The sequence below is a fragment of the Seriola lalandi genome, unplaced genomic scaffold (genome assembly GCF_002814215.2).
Source record: "Seriola lalandi dorsalis isolate HSWRI2012SDOR001 ecotype SW California unplaced genomic scaffold, Sedor1 jcf7180002054319, whole genome shotgun sequence".
Taxonomy (NCBI): domain Eukaryota; kingdom Metazoa; phylum Chordata; class Actinopteri; order Carangiformes; family Carangidae; genus Seriola; species Seriola lalandi.
This window is the reverse complement of record NW_019524872.1, coordinates 56350-68619: the sequence shown is the minus strand read 5'-3', so window position 1 is coordinate 68619 and position 12270 is coordinate 56350. Positions and strand designations below refer to the sequence as shown.

The 12270-nt window shown below is 40.8% G+C and overlaps 1 protein-coding gene across 1 annotated transcript in view; it reads left to right on the top strand.

Moving 5' to 3' along the window:
• The window catches only part of LOC111655488 (protein kinase C-binding protein NELL1), a 238209-nt gene that overhangs the window by 173305 nt on the left and 52634 nt on the right, over positions 1-12270 (top strand). The window contains exon 14 of the mRNA XM_023406920.2: positions 6607-6729. Coding sequence (XP_023262688.1) covers positions 6607-6729 — 123 coding nt within the window. The remainder of the gene's footprint in view (positions 1-6606; positions 6730-12270) is intronic.

The following is a 12270-nucleotide window of genomic DNA, read 5'->3' as shown; positions in this document are numbered from 1 at the left end:
ATGGGAGAATAACCTCAGCGACTCCTCTGATCCTCCTAATTAAATTGCATTTTCCAGTGTGTTGACAGTGCAGAAGCCACACTGTGTGTTGGTGGTTCGGTCATATACCCCCCAGAACTTCAGAGTGGTCACCTTTGACACCAAATCACTCTAAGATCATCACTAATTAGACCAAACCTGCTCAGATGCAGCTCTGGTTTTCTCCAGCAGAATCTCTTGAGCTCACTACTGTCAATGTAATAACTTTCAAGTGACACCATCATTCATCACAGGGTGTGGTGATTGTATTGTGGGGGAAAAAAATCCCCCCACTGGATAGTAACTGGCACATCTTATTAATCTCTGATGGTTAATACACTCCATTAATTATTCTTCAAGATCTGTAATTAAAACGACAGGTACCGTGGCTGATTAGTGAAGCCAGTGTAGACGTGCATTAAAAAGAAGTCCCTCTATCAGCCAGAGGTTGTTTGCTTTAAAAAAAGCATACTGTAGAAATACAAAGTCCTTGAAATGTTATTTTAAATCCATATTCAGCACTATTTTTGAAACTAGCATTTAATCAAATGACTCAAAATATCAAACAGCCCTTTTCCCAATCCAGATAAGAATAGATTTAAGCCATAGAGCAGACCATAGGGAATACAGTGGCTGCAGCATTAAAAAAGATAAATTAATCTGATAACTTGTTAAACAAATCAATAGCAGGATGGAGAACACAGCAGCCCTCAAAGACAAATCAATGTCCTTCCATCCTTTAGTTATACTGCTTATTATTTTCAGGAAGGCCTTCTTGCTCTGAGGCAACAGTGCTAATCACTGCGCCACCCATGTGAACGGTCTTTACATATTGATTGATTTCAATTTTCATATTGATTGTAAAATTCAATCTACCTACTTGTCTCGAGTGCTTTTAATGTATGAGCCAGGAAGTCCTGTCAAATCCTCTGATACGAGGCAGCTTCGGATACAGTATGTTCACACACACGACAATGCTGTGCAGTCAGACACGTTACGGCGGCGCTGGCAGCTCAATATCCAGTCCACCGAGATGCATGCGGGAGTCAGATGAAAATAGACTTGACTCCACAGGATGCAGGTACATAGAAAAACTACATCTCAATCACAAGCTGTTATGAATCTGGTGTCGACAAGAATGAGGAAAAGAAATCCAGCACGTTGTAAACACCAGCGCATTTGCACTCACCCCATCGATGACGTTTTCAATCTTCAGACTAATGATGAATTTCATAATGAATTTTGCCAGATTTTATAGATTTTCTGGACAGCAAGAATTATTTTTATTTTTATTTTTTTAAAGTTTTGCTGTTGTACAAAATGTTTTTGTGTTGTTTCACAGCTAGCTGGGAACAGATCACTGCTGGTGAGCAAAGGTCTATAAAAATTTTTTTCCAGCATATACGCAGTATTAATGTTACACGTTCTACTTTTGGACAGCTATGTGAACCTGGATAATCAATATACAACAACAATATAGCTACTAGCGTCCTATCTTAAGTCTTAGGTGCACTGACGGAGGGTGTCTCCAAGGGCACCTTCTATTTTGGCCCCCATGTGTTTCGCAACGTGGTGCAAAATGTCTCAATGAAGTCGAATACTTATAGTTTGAAGGGTGTGATGATCAATTAACACAGTCTCAGCCGATCACGTCACTCGTCTCATAGCTCTGAAACAGCTGTGAGAATCAGAGTGGCTACAAGAAGTGGAAGAGCACTTCTCCAGGAAATCTTGTTGTTGTCTGGATGGTGCAGAGCGACACGACCTGAGCACCACCACAGACCTGCAGCTGGGTTGCAGATTTGAACCTGTCGGAAGGCTGATGGCACTGGTCATCACTGTATTGGAAATTTTGTGAATATCATCAATAATAATAAAAACACAAAGCACTGTATTAGTTGTGCATAAAGTATAAATATTGTACAATTTACATAGTTTTAAAGGAGCTATTTGTAAATTTTACTATAGCTACATGCTAACATTAGCATTAACAGCTGTTTACTTACCAGTCCAGAAGACACATTGTCAATTCAGCATCAAACTTAATTCACCAAAGTTCTCCAAGTCTCCAAAGTTGGAAGACAACATGAATGTTAACTCTTGCCTCTCTCACATCTTTCCTTCTACTTAAGTTAGCATGCTAACCAGCAAGCCCCAGCCTGAAGCTAGCCTCCTATATGTTCTGAAGCCATAGCACGTATTATAACGTCCTGTACTATAAAGATGATGATGACTGAAGCTCTTGTCAAGTCCCAATCGCCATCACCCGCTCACGGCAAGAAAACACATTCAGAGACAGATAAAACTTACAAATAGCTCCTTTTAATACTATTCAGGAGAACAAAGAAGTGAAATATGATTGGTTCTCCGTCTAACAAGAAATCAGATCTCAACACCCTTACAACCAATTATCAAGAAGCCATGAGCTACCCGCATGATTAAAAACACTTAATGCATGCACAGGAATTTCAGGAAAGACTCTTGATATGAAAACACAGAACATCTGGTGACACTTAACATGACATCTTCATGTTTTTCAGCTACATGAACCCCAACACGCATAAAAGCAAAGTGATCAAAGGCAGACAGAAGTAACAGAGTGAATGAATTAAAAAACGAATGATTCACGCTGGTTTACTTCACATTGCACCACCACCAAAAAAAAGGGCCCTTAAGTGTTTTTACTAGTGGATTTATTGCTTATTCAACTTGGCGGCCTTTCACGTATTCATTTTCCATCAATTCAGCCACTGCATCTGTCTGTTTATGCTTCTCTATAATTTCAAATTGGCCAGCAGACATTAAACGATATTAATAAGCAGCCCATGCGGCTGTCAGTGTTTTGATTGTGTTGCTCTGCCCTCGATCAGCTCGCAGCCATTAGCACGCTGAATATTTAATCATGTAACTCTTCCTCTATTACTTACCATTAATGCAGCCTACTTTTCATATCCCTTCACACAAACTCGTACGCATCCCACCAGTGCTGTTGACATTCACCTCCACTTTATAGTTCAACATGGGGAGGAAATCCTTGGGAAGAGAAAAGCTAAATAATTTCTCCTAGTTGCCTCGGGGGTTCTTGAGCAACACTCATTAATTAAGGGGACTGTATTAGTCATGACTCCCACCAAAGCTTTTGCATGTTAATGAGGAGTGTGTTTTAGTGTGTACCTTGTGAGTTGAGGCAGCCTCAGGCCAGGTCCTGACTAGTACTTAAAGACACACTTCATGGTTTGTTATAAAACGATACTTGAGCTCTGTGGTAAATCCCCACAGCTGCATCATCAAAGCTTTTTTCCCTTATAATGTATTGTTTATAATCATCCAAAATCATGTCAGATTCTAATTGAAGATGCATTAACTACGGCTTAACCAGTTTGATAAGCTTAGCGGCAAGACTTGGATCAATAAACACGCTGCCAAAAATCAGTTAATCCCATATTTATAAGGAGCAGAGAGATCCATAATTATTATTTCATGTTGTTATAATTATATTCTTTTTAAAAATGTATGAATCAAATTTCCCTTTTTGGCTAATAGCGCATTCCCACTCAAGCAGAGTTGTGGTGGCCTCAGGTCAACTCCAGAACAGCCTCATTAGAACCTTTTGCTGTGGGGCCCATTAGTGGAGCATGTAGTATGTCATGTGTAACATGATGATCCTGGTGAGATTAACCTGCAGCAGCAGGCTGATGCGGTGCTGAACTGCAGACCTGGCAGAAATCAGTCACTCATTCACTATTGATGAAATGATAAACTCGCACTTTACACATGAAGCACGAATAATCAGTGGTGAAGAAATGTATTTTACGCCGTCAGTTGATAAAGTTGAAGAAAATTTTGACACGTCACAGAAGCAAAAGCACAGGTGTAACAAATAAAATACACAACAGATTAATTCCATTTAGCTGCTTCAGTGTCAGGGTCCTGTTATTGTGCATGCTGACTCAGTGTAATAAATAGAGTAGACTCATTGTTAATGATATTGACGGCTGGGATTTTCGTACTATAACAACTCAAATTATCTGCCGTGCAGATGTTGAACACCTGTCTTAATGCATCAGTTTTGATTGTACTATTCACACAGCCTAAATTGGTCTAAACTAAATATACATTATGTTGGAAATACCAAACTATTTAGGGGACAACAGGCTGTGCAGGGGTTAAAGATCATATCTATCACTGTAGTTTGGCTTGGTTTTCGGGTTCCAATGAACACAAATGGCCATGTTCGCAGGTGGGAAGCCAGTGAGGGATCATGCCCTTGTTGCTGCACAAGCGAGTCCTACTGACTGAGCAGTGTGTCTGCGGAGTGAAATAGTCAGAACACTCAATAAGCCCTCCTTCAGTGTTTGCATGCACGCTTCATAACCCTTAGTTCTTACTTAAATTCCCTGCAGATCCATGGGACCATTCACCCTCTTCAGGTGAACCATGAGGCCCCATTTATAAAAGCCCCTGGACAAGGCTGGATTACCAAAAGGTCAGAGTTGTAAAACTGTCCCAGGGCTGTGTGAGCCTCTGGGACACCAGGTTCAATGTCTGTCACTTGGTTTGTAGTAATTTGAGTAAATTTGTTTGGGAATATGCACATTGGTATTGTATGTATTTACCTCATCTTTAAATCCCAGGTTCAAATATTTTTGGTAGTTTTCATTATTTCAGTTGATATTGTTTTTACACAGTGTAATCAAAGAACACTTCTGAAGCTAAAGATTCATACACTGAGCAGTGGAAATGTGGATTATGCTGCAGAAGTAGTCTGAGCCATTAAAGTCTGAGTAAAGTCCAGGATGTTTCACATCTGGGAGACAACTTTAGAGTTTTTCTACATGTTAACATCCATGACTGACACTGTCGGAGCAGTGAGACGGATTTACTGTTCACTGGAAGGTCTCCTATTGGTGGTTAACCATACTTGTATTAAACTCCTTATTCCCTCTGGCTTCTGTAGCTAACAGCAAACTATAAAAGTCAAGAGAGCAGTTCATGGTACCTAGCAGGCTATAAAACACTGACCCTGAGCATGCATGCAGCACTGTGTACGCCCCATGTTATTAGTGAGTCAGCATTTCATGAATGAAACAAATCTAGCCATATTCTCATTCTGCTGACCTTGCACTGTTTTCTATTATTAGTCTCTCAGTTTTATGGTTGTAGAAATTTATACAGCCCATGAAGGACCGTGTAACTTTCAATCTGAGAAAAATGTCAAAATTGCACTTGCAGGGGTTGTGACACACCAGCAGTTCTGCTCTGAATTTGGCTGGTGCGATGCTCTTTGTTGGAAGTGTGATGGCGGTGTGGTTCAGTTCACAGCCATCTGCTGCCAAAGCCTTTTAAACAAGCAATTCATGCATTGTTAACTGCTTTAATATTCATAATGTTACATTGCTTTAATGAGTTGTTATAATAAGTGGATGGGGAGCATTACTCAGCTTGTATTGAAAGTTGCATATTACAGGTGAGATATGTATGAATATGTTAAAAGCAAAAATAAAGCAAAAATCTGAACCCAAGTAATAGAGATGGGAAAAGTTGGATTTTACAGGGTGGTGCCAGAAAGTTTTGATTTATAGCTAAAGTGTTGGATTTCACTCAGATATATCGCACTGCTGCAACACTACACAGATCTATTGTACGTGGTGCTTTAGTTATGTTCCCCCACATTATCTGTATTCAGATTCTTTTATTCATTTTGTGATATAAGCAACAACAGAGATGTTCACCTTGTCTCACATTGTGATAAAGAGCAGCGATCACAGTGAGCAGATTTGCAGTAGCGATGTCTTTGCTTTGTGCTACTGACAAGGGAAAGATAACTGAGCTTCACAATCAAAAAGCTCTATCTGCATTATAAACTTGTAGGAGGAAGCACAAGCTGACCAATCGCAGTGTGTAGCTGCCAGAGACCCATATTTTCCGGTTGCACATTTAACTGATATTATACTGGGACACTGGGAAATACTGAGACGTTTGAAGCAGTTATTTCCCATTAGCAGACGTAAACTCTCTGGAATTAGGGTAAGTCTGTAAGCTTCTAGAAAGCTCTACTTGTTTACATGATTTTGTGAAAGTTAAGTGTTGATATATTTCTTGATGTTGTGCCTCACTAGTCACCGCCAGCCTCATTAGGCTAATTGATGCTGATACTGAGCAATCAGTCAGCACACCTGGCATGTATCAGCTGTTCCTCCTAACGCCTCTACCACCTGATGGTGGTTTTAAAGTAAAAACTGGGGCAGAAAAAGCAGCTACGCCTTTGTCATTCCATGATTGAAAGTAACCTTCATGTTACAGAAACCACTTCACATCCATTTTGAATGAGCCGAGTTTGGAAACGTGGATGTTCGGAAAGCTGGCTGCCGACAGAAGAAAGGTTCAGCTGTGGCTTCGTATTCTGAGCCAGCTAGCTTGTTAACTGTCCTCTCATCAGTGGAGTTTGCGATGGCTGCTAGGCTAAAAAAAAATTTCCAATGACCTCTCCATCTTTCACAGCAGCAGACAAACACATACACACACATGCACACACATGCACACACTGCTATACTGACTGCGGAGTCTCTCTCTCTATCTCTCCCTCAGAGCATGACGAGTGTGCCAGCGGCCAAAATTTGTGTGATGAGAACGCCATCTGCACCAACACCATCAGAGGACACCTGTGTACCTGCAAGCCGGGCTACGTGGGCAATGGCACCATCTGCAGAGGTAAGTTCCTGCCCTGGTACAGCCCACCAGGCACAAAAAAAAGACACACAGATACAGAGTCAAACCTTCCTCCACATCCTCTGATGGTAGCTGATTCTCTGCTCCGTAACATCATGGATCACTCCTCCTTCACATCACCTAACCAGCAGCAGCAGCAGCTGCCGCAGACGTGATGAAAATTAATTCTGGGCCAGTTTCAGCCTGTTTTTCCACATGTGTGCATCCTTCCCTTCACTGCTCACCCTGCTCCCCGCTGACCCGTCACCCCGCCCAAGTGCATCACCCGGTTGGCCCTACAGTATCACACAGATGGATAGAAGAAATGATGAAATTAGAAATATTTTTCTGCAGTGGGTCTGTTGCACAAACAGCACTGACTAACAGCTGTGACAATATATATATATATATATACAAAAAAATCTAATCTGTTTATAAAAGCCTCCTTTCACACCTTTGCAGTGGGCTTAGTGCACTCCAGCCTAATAGCTAAAGCACTTGTGGGTTGTATGCTATCATCTTCAGAAAAAAAAATCAGGGGTGGTCAATCGATTAAATCAAAGTGGAACAGTGCCTCAATAAAAGAAATTTAATAAATCCTTAAATGAACACTTAACACAGCGCAGTGGGCATTCATTTAGCGAAAGTATTTTTAGACATCCAGGTAACATAACCTCTGTTCAAACAGCATTCCAACCTCTAACATTTCAGTGCATGAAACACCGTCTGAATTATAGTCATTTCAGTAAATTATATGCTGTTCAAATAATAGTTATATGTAACAGGGATAAAAACTTGGCAAGCACTCACCATATGTGGCACACACCTCATTGTATTCAATATCAATTTACATACATTTTCCAAACAATACTGCACAGTAGATACTCACAACTAGGGCTTGACTTTTGTCATTTGTTGACCTTCAGTGGAATTGTGACAAAACTGTTGAGTGAGTTTTTAATATTTTGGTTTTACACATTTGAAAGTAGAGGAAGAAGGTAAAGCTGATTTTTTTTTTTTTTTTTTTGCATTATTCATTGCATTGAGAATGAATTGCATTTCAGTTTCAGAGAATATTATGCTTAACATTGTGGTGCTGCGTGCACTGAAATGACAGTTGGTGAAAGTTATTTAAATCGATCATGAGTTTGTTTATTTTCAAATCAGTTTTTTCATATAGTGTCTGTTCTACTGTTTCAAGCAGAGGTGTGATGCACCTGAAAAATGTCATTAAAATGGGTGACAGCTTTTTCAACTCAAAGATCCGTTCAGATGATAGTTCCAGTATTTTGAAAAGAGGGCAGTAGAGCTCAACCTGAGGCACAAAGGCTTACAAAACAAAACCTGGTGATGAGAAATTAACTGAGCTTTGTATAACCCTTACTTAAGAATTTCAAGATTTCTGCTTTGCCGGCTTTGTCTAAACCAGGTCAGGTGCTGTCCAGTAAACAGAGCTTTGAAAGGGAGTTTTCACTAACATCCTGCCATGACTGTGCAACCTTGGTAGAAGCTATTCATGATCAATGCAGATGTCTTGTCAGTAAACACTGGCTTTTGGCCAAAACTTGCCATTTTCTCTGGCCTGCCAATTCAGAAATTGCATCTTTAATAAACTCTGTGAGCAAAACAGCAGTCAATGCTCTTCAGTGAGTGAGTGACTTATTGCTGTTTTATGATACCAAAACGATTTTCCCATTCGAGGGGGGGGGGCTGAAATGTGTTTAACAACTCCTTTATCGAACAGAGCAATAAAAAATAGAAACATTTATGGTTATATTCGTGAAAAGCAAATTGGGAGCCTGCAGTGGCATTTGTTTCACTAATGTACCTCTGTGACCCCAGTGTTAGTGTTAATGTGAGTGAATATTTTTGGATGGCTGTGTAGTTGTTTACACGCCCTCTGACATCCTTAGGGTGGTTGTGCGTGCATGTACACAAGCGACCTCCAGTTTTAGACCCCACGCTCATGTGTCCGCTCGGCCATATTCTGCAGGAACTATATTTAACAGTATATATTTGCACTGAAGGCAGCCACAGAGGGACAGTCGCTGCAGGTTCGAGACAGATGAGGCAGGACAGTCGATAACAGGAGTTTGAGGACACTCATTAGAGGGTTGGCAGGGTGAAGAAGGTACACTCTACGCCACGCTCGGTCCTTGACTAAGTAACCAGGAAGTCCCTAGAGATATAATATCTCTTGGCAGCGTAGGAAAGATAACATGGTTGTTAGAGTTATGTTCAGATAGCCGGTTACATTTTTGACCTGGTTCCAAACTGATAAAATGCCTACAAGCGTCTTATTGATTTTTTTTCCATCTCCCTCTTTTTTTTTATTAGCAAAAAAAAAAAATAACATTCAGGTTTCTATTCAGCTAAAGAGCAGATATACAATATATGTGGAAGAACAAGTTATTTATTTATTTTATTTTTTACATTTTCCCTCCAAAAGATAATAAATGAGGAAGACTAAAAAAACACAACAAACAAGCTCTGTAAGTAAAGAGATCCCGTGAGCTCACAAGGAGCCCTTTCATGCAGTTTTCATGGCTGTGTGATTTTGCTTGGCTGCTGTCCAGGAGACGAGGGTATCATTAAGCTTAATTAGGCTTTGATTTTCCGAACTACTTAAACATGATCTCAATAAACTTCCAGCAAATATGTTGCATTGTGGGATATCAGTCACTACGAAGGAGCCAGCATCACAAGATGAGACAATGAGATAATCTCTGTGCTAGTTCCCCCAAACACCAGCAGCTTGCAAGGCTGCAACGTCTGCAAAACGCCATCTTTGGGGGTTTTTTTGTTGTTTTTTTTGTTGTTTTTTTTGTTTTTTGGCTGAAAATTTACAAATGTAAATTTAAAACCAAAATCTAGTCCACTGATCGCTGGGCTGATATTCATGTTATTTAACAGAGGTCAAATTCGAACATGGTCAATTTCGACCCTCCTGACATGTTCCACTGTGATTTCTCACTCATTAACACATGTTCTGTATCTCCTCTGCTGATCATCACCGTGACAACTAATAATGTCGTAATTAGGACAGGACAGGACAGGACAGAGGAAAGCATGTCAGTCATACCAATGACTAGCAAGGGAAAGTGTGTCATGGGCTGCTGCAGGTGCGTGTGTGTGTGTGTGTGCGTGTGTGTGTGTTTGCGTGAGTGCAAGGGGGAAAGATGGATTTAAGAAAGGACAGCAGGAGGAACAAAGCGAGACATAAGGTAAATGCAAAGACAATAATAGAGGAAAGAGGCAGAAGACAGCAGGGTAAGGATAAAGAAGTAAGTCTGTCCAACTGCACCCGCCCCACTCTACCCCTCTGTAACACCGTGGATGGGTGGCAGGTGGAAGGCAGGTCTAGGGAGAGATCAATGCAATTTGCAAAGTGCCACCACACAATTTCTGCCTCTGGATTGCCTCCAGGCTCCTGCTACACACACACACACACACACTCACACACACACACACAAACACACACACACACACACACACACACACACAAACACACACACCACATAGGGCATTATACTACATTCAGACCTCAGCGTAAGCAGCCATATCAAGTCAGTTGTGAAATCAGCCTTTTATCACTTAAGAAATATTACCAGAATCAGAGATCTGGCCGTGATGCTTCAGTAACACCCTGTCATCGGGCCTCCTGCAGAAACCTTTAAAACCACCACAACTCATCGAGAATGCTGCAGTAAGGTTTCTCACCAGAATCCAATCGAGTTTTGAATCCATTTTAAAATCCTCTTACTTTTCAGTCAACAGTTTTGACCCTAAATACATTCCTCAACTGCTAATTCTTTATGGACCCACTAGAACCCTCAGATCATCAGGGACTGATCTACTGGTTCTCCCTTGGGTTAACACTAAGCTTTTAGTTATCAAGCTTCCTACTACTGGAATCTGCTTCCTGAAAATCTGAGACAGGCTTCATCTAAAACCACACTCAGAGCCCAACTGTTCCCCAAAGCCTTTAATGAACACTAACTCAGGCCTTAGCACAGTCGCCTTAAGTGCCTTTAAGAATTTATGTGCTCACATTGTTTGATTTCTATCATGCTTTTTTATTTTTTATGAATCAGTTTCACATGTTTTATACATCGGTGTTTTTATTTGATGCAATCTTACAGTAATATTCCTCTATAAAGCACGAGGTTTGAAATGTGCTAAGTAAATAATGTTCCCTTGCCTTGCCTGGCCTTGCCCAGAAGTCATGGTCAACGTGCAAATGATGGAACAGAGCAGCCAGAGAGGCGGATGTTTAGAATATGAAGTATGGAATATAAATATATGGAAATTATTAAATATGGGGCAAAAAATCCACTTATGGTAATGCTGTAATATACACTGGAGAAACTCTATATGGTAAATGGACACCAGAACAAAATATGTGAACGCTCGCACATGACATCACACCCATAAGTTGTTGTTATACAAGCCATTCCAAAAGCATGGACATTAATCTGCTGCCATTACAGCCACTACCCCTGAGGGTAAAGGCCTTCCTCAAGATTTTGGGTCGTGGCTGCTCCGCCACAAGAGCATTACTGAGGTCGGACACTGATGTCAGTCAATAAGATTTTAATTGAAGAAACCCTTTTGATATTTTATGTGCGGACACTTCCGGACTAAAGAAATATTGATAATGAAAGAACAGACAGACGGTCGACAGGTCGGGAGTCTCCACTGCTTCACCTCCTGCTGGTTTACGATGCAGGTAAATCTGAATTAATTTAACGTTAGTGGGCGTGGTTACTGAAAAATGAACTCACTGAAAAATGAACAACTGTCGATAATTTATCGCAGCTAACGAGGTACAGCATGTCAACACTGACAAACGTTTAAGCCTTTAAATCTTTGCTATGCTGCTTCTAACTAACATGATCTGATCGCGGTAACGCGGTTAACATCCACAATAACAATGCAGACCGACAGGCTGTGAGGCTGAGTCCCTTGTTCGGCCACATCACGTGTGAATTACAGAAATAAGTGTTGTGAAAATGAAGCGTCTAACTCTGCGTGGCTTCTGAAGCAGTCCTCCTTGAAGTGCGGGCTCACGCTGTAATGTTTGGAGCAGTGGAGAACTGTGGAAAAATGAACTAGATTTCTGCAGGAAACTAAGAACACAGTCTTTTCAGCATGGCTACAAAACTAATGAAAACTCTTTACCATAAGTAGTAATGTGCCGTGCCTTATGTGGGGGCGTGCCAAGCTTGCAGGTGGGCAGCACCTAGAGAAGTATTGACGTCAATAGGACCAGGAAGTAAAGTCTGGACATAGGAGAAAAGTGGGTTTTAACCCTGACAGAGTTCCTCCCTTTGATGTAAACTTTGATCCTTGTGACCCTGAAGACCAATTACATGCACAAAAACGAATATAACACACTTTAAGTAAGGAAAGACTCAGAAAAGCTCCCAGGTCCCATATTTTACACTTTTCTTGGGTTTTGTTTGAAGTGTTGAGCCATAGATATATTTGTGGATTTAAGAACCAAAAACCATCTCGATGTCGTTTTACATCTCCTTTCTCAGG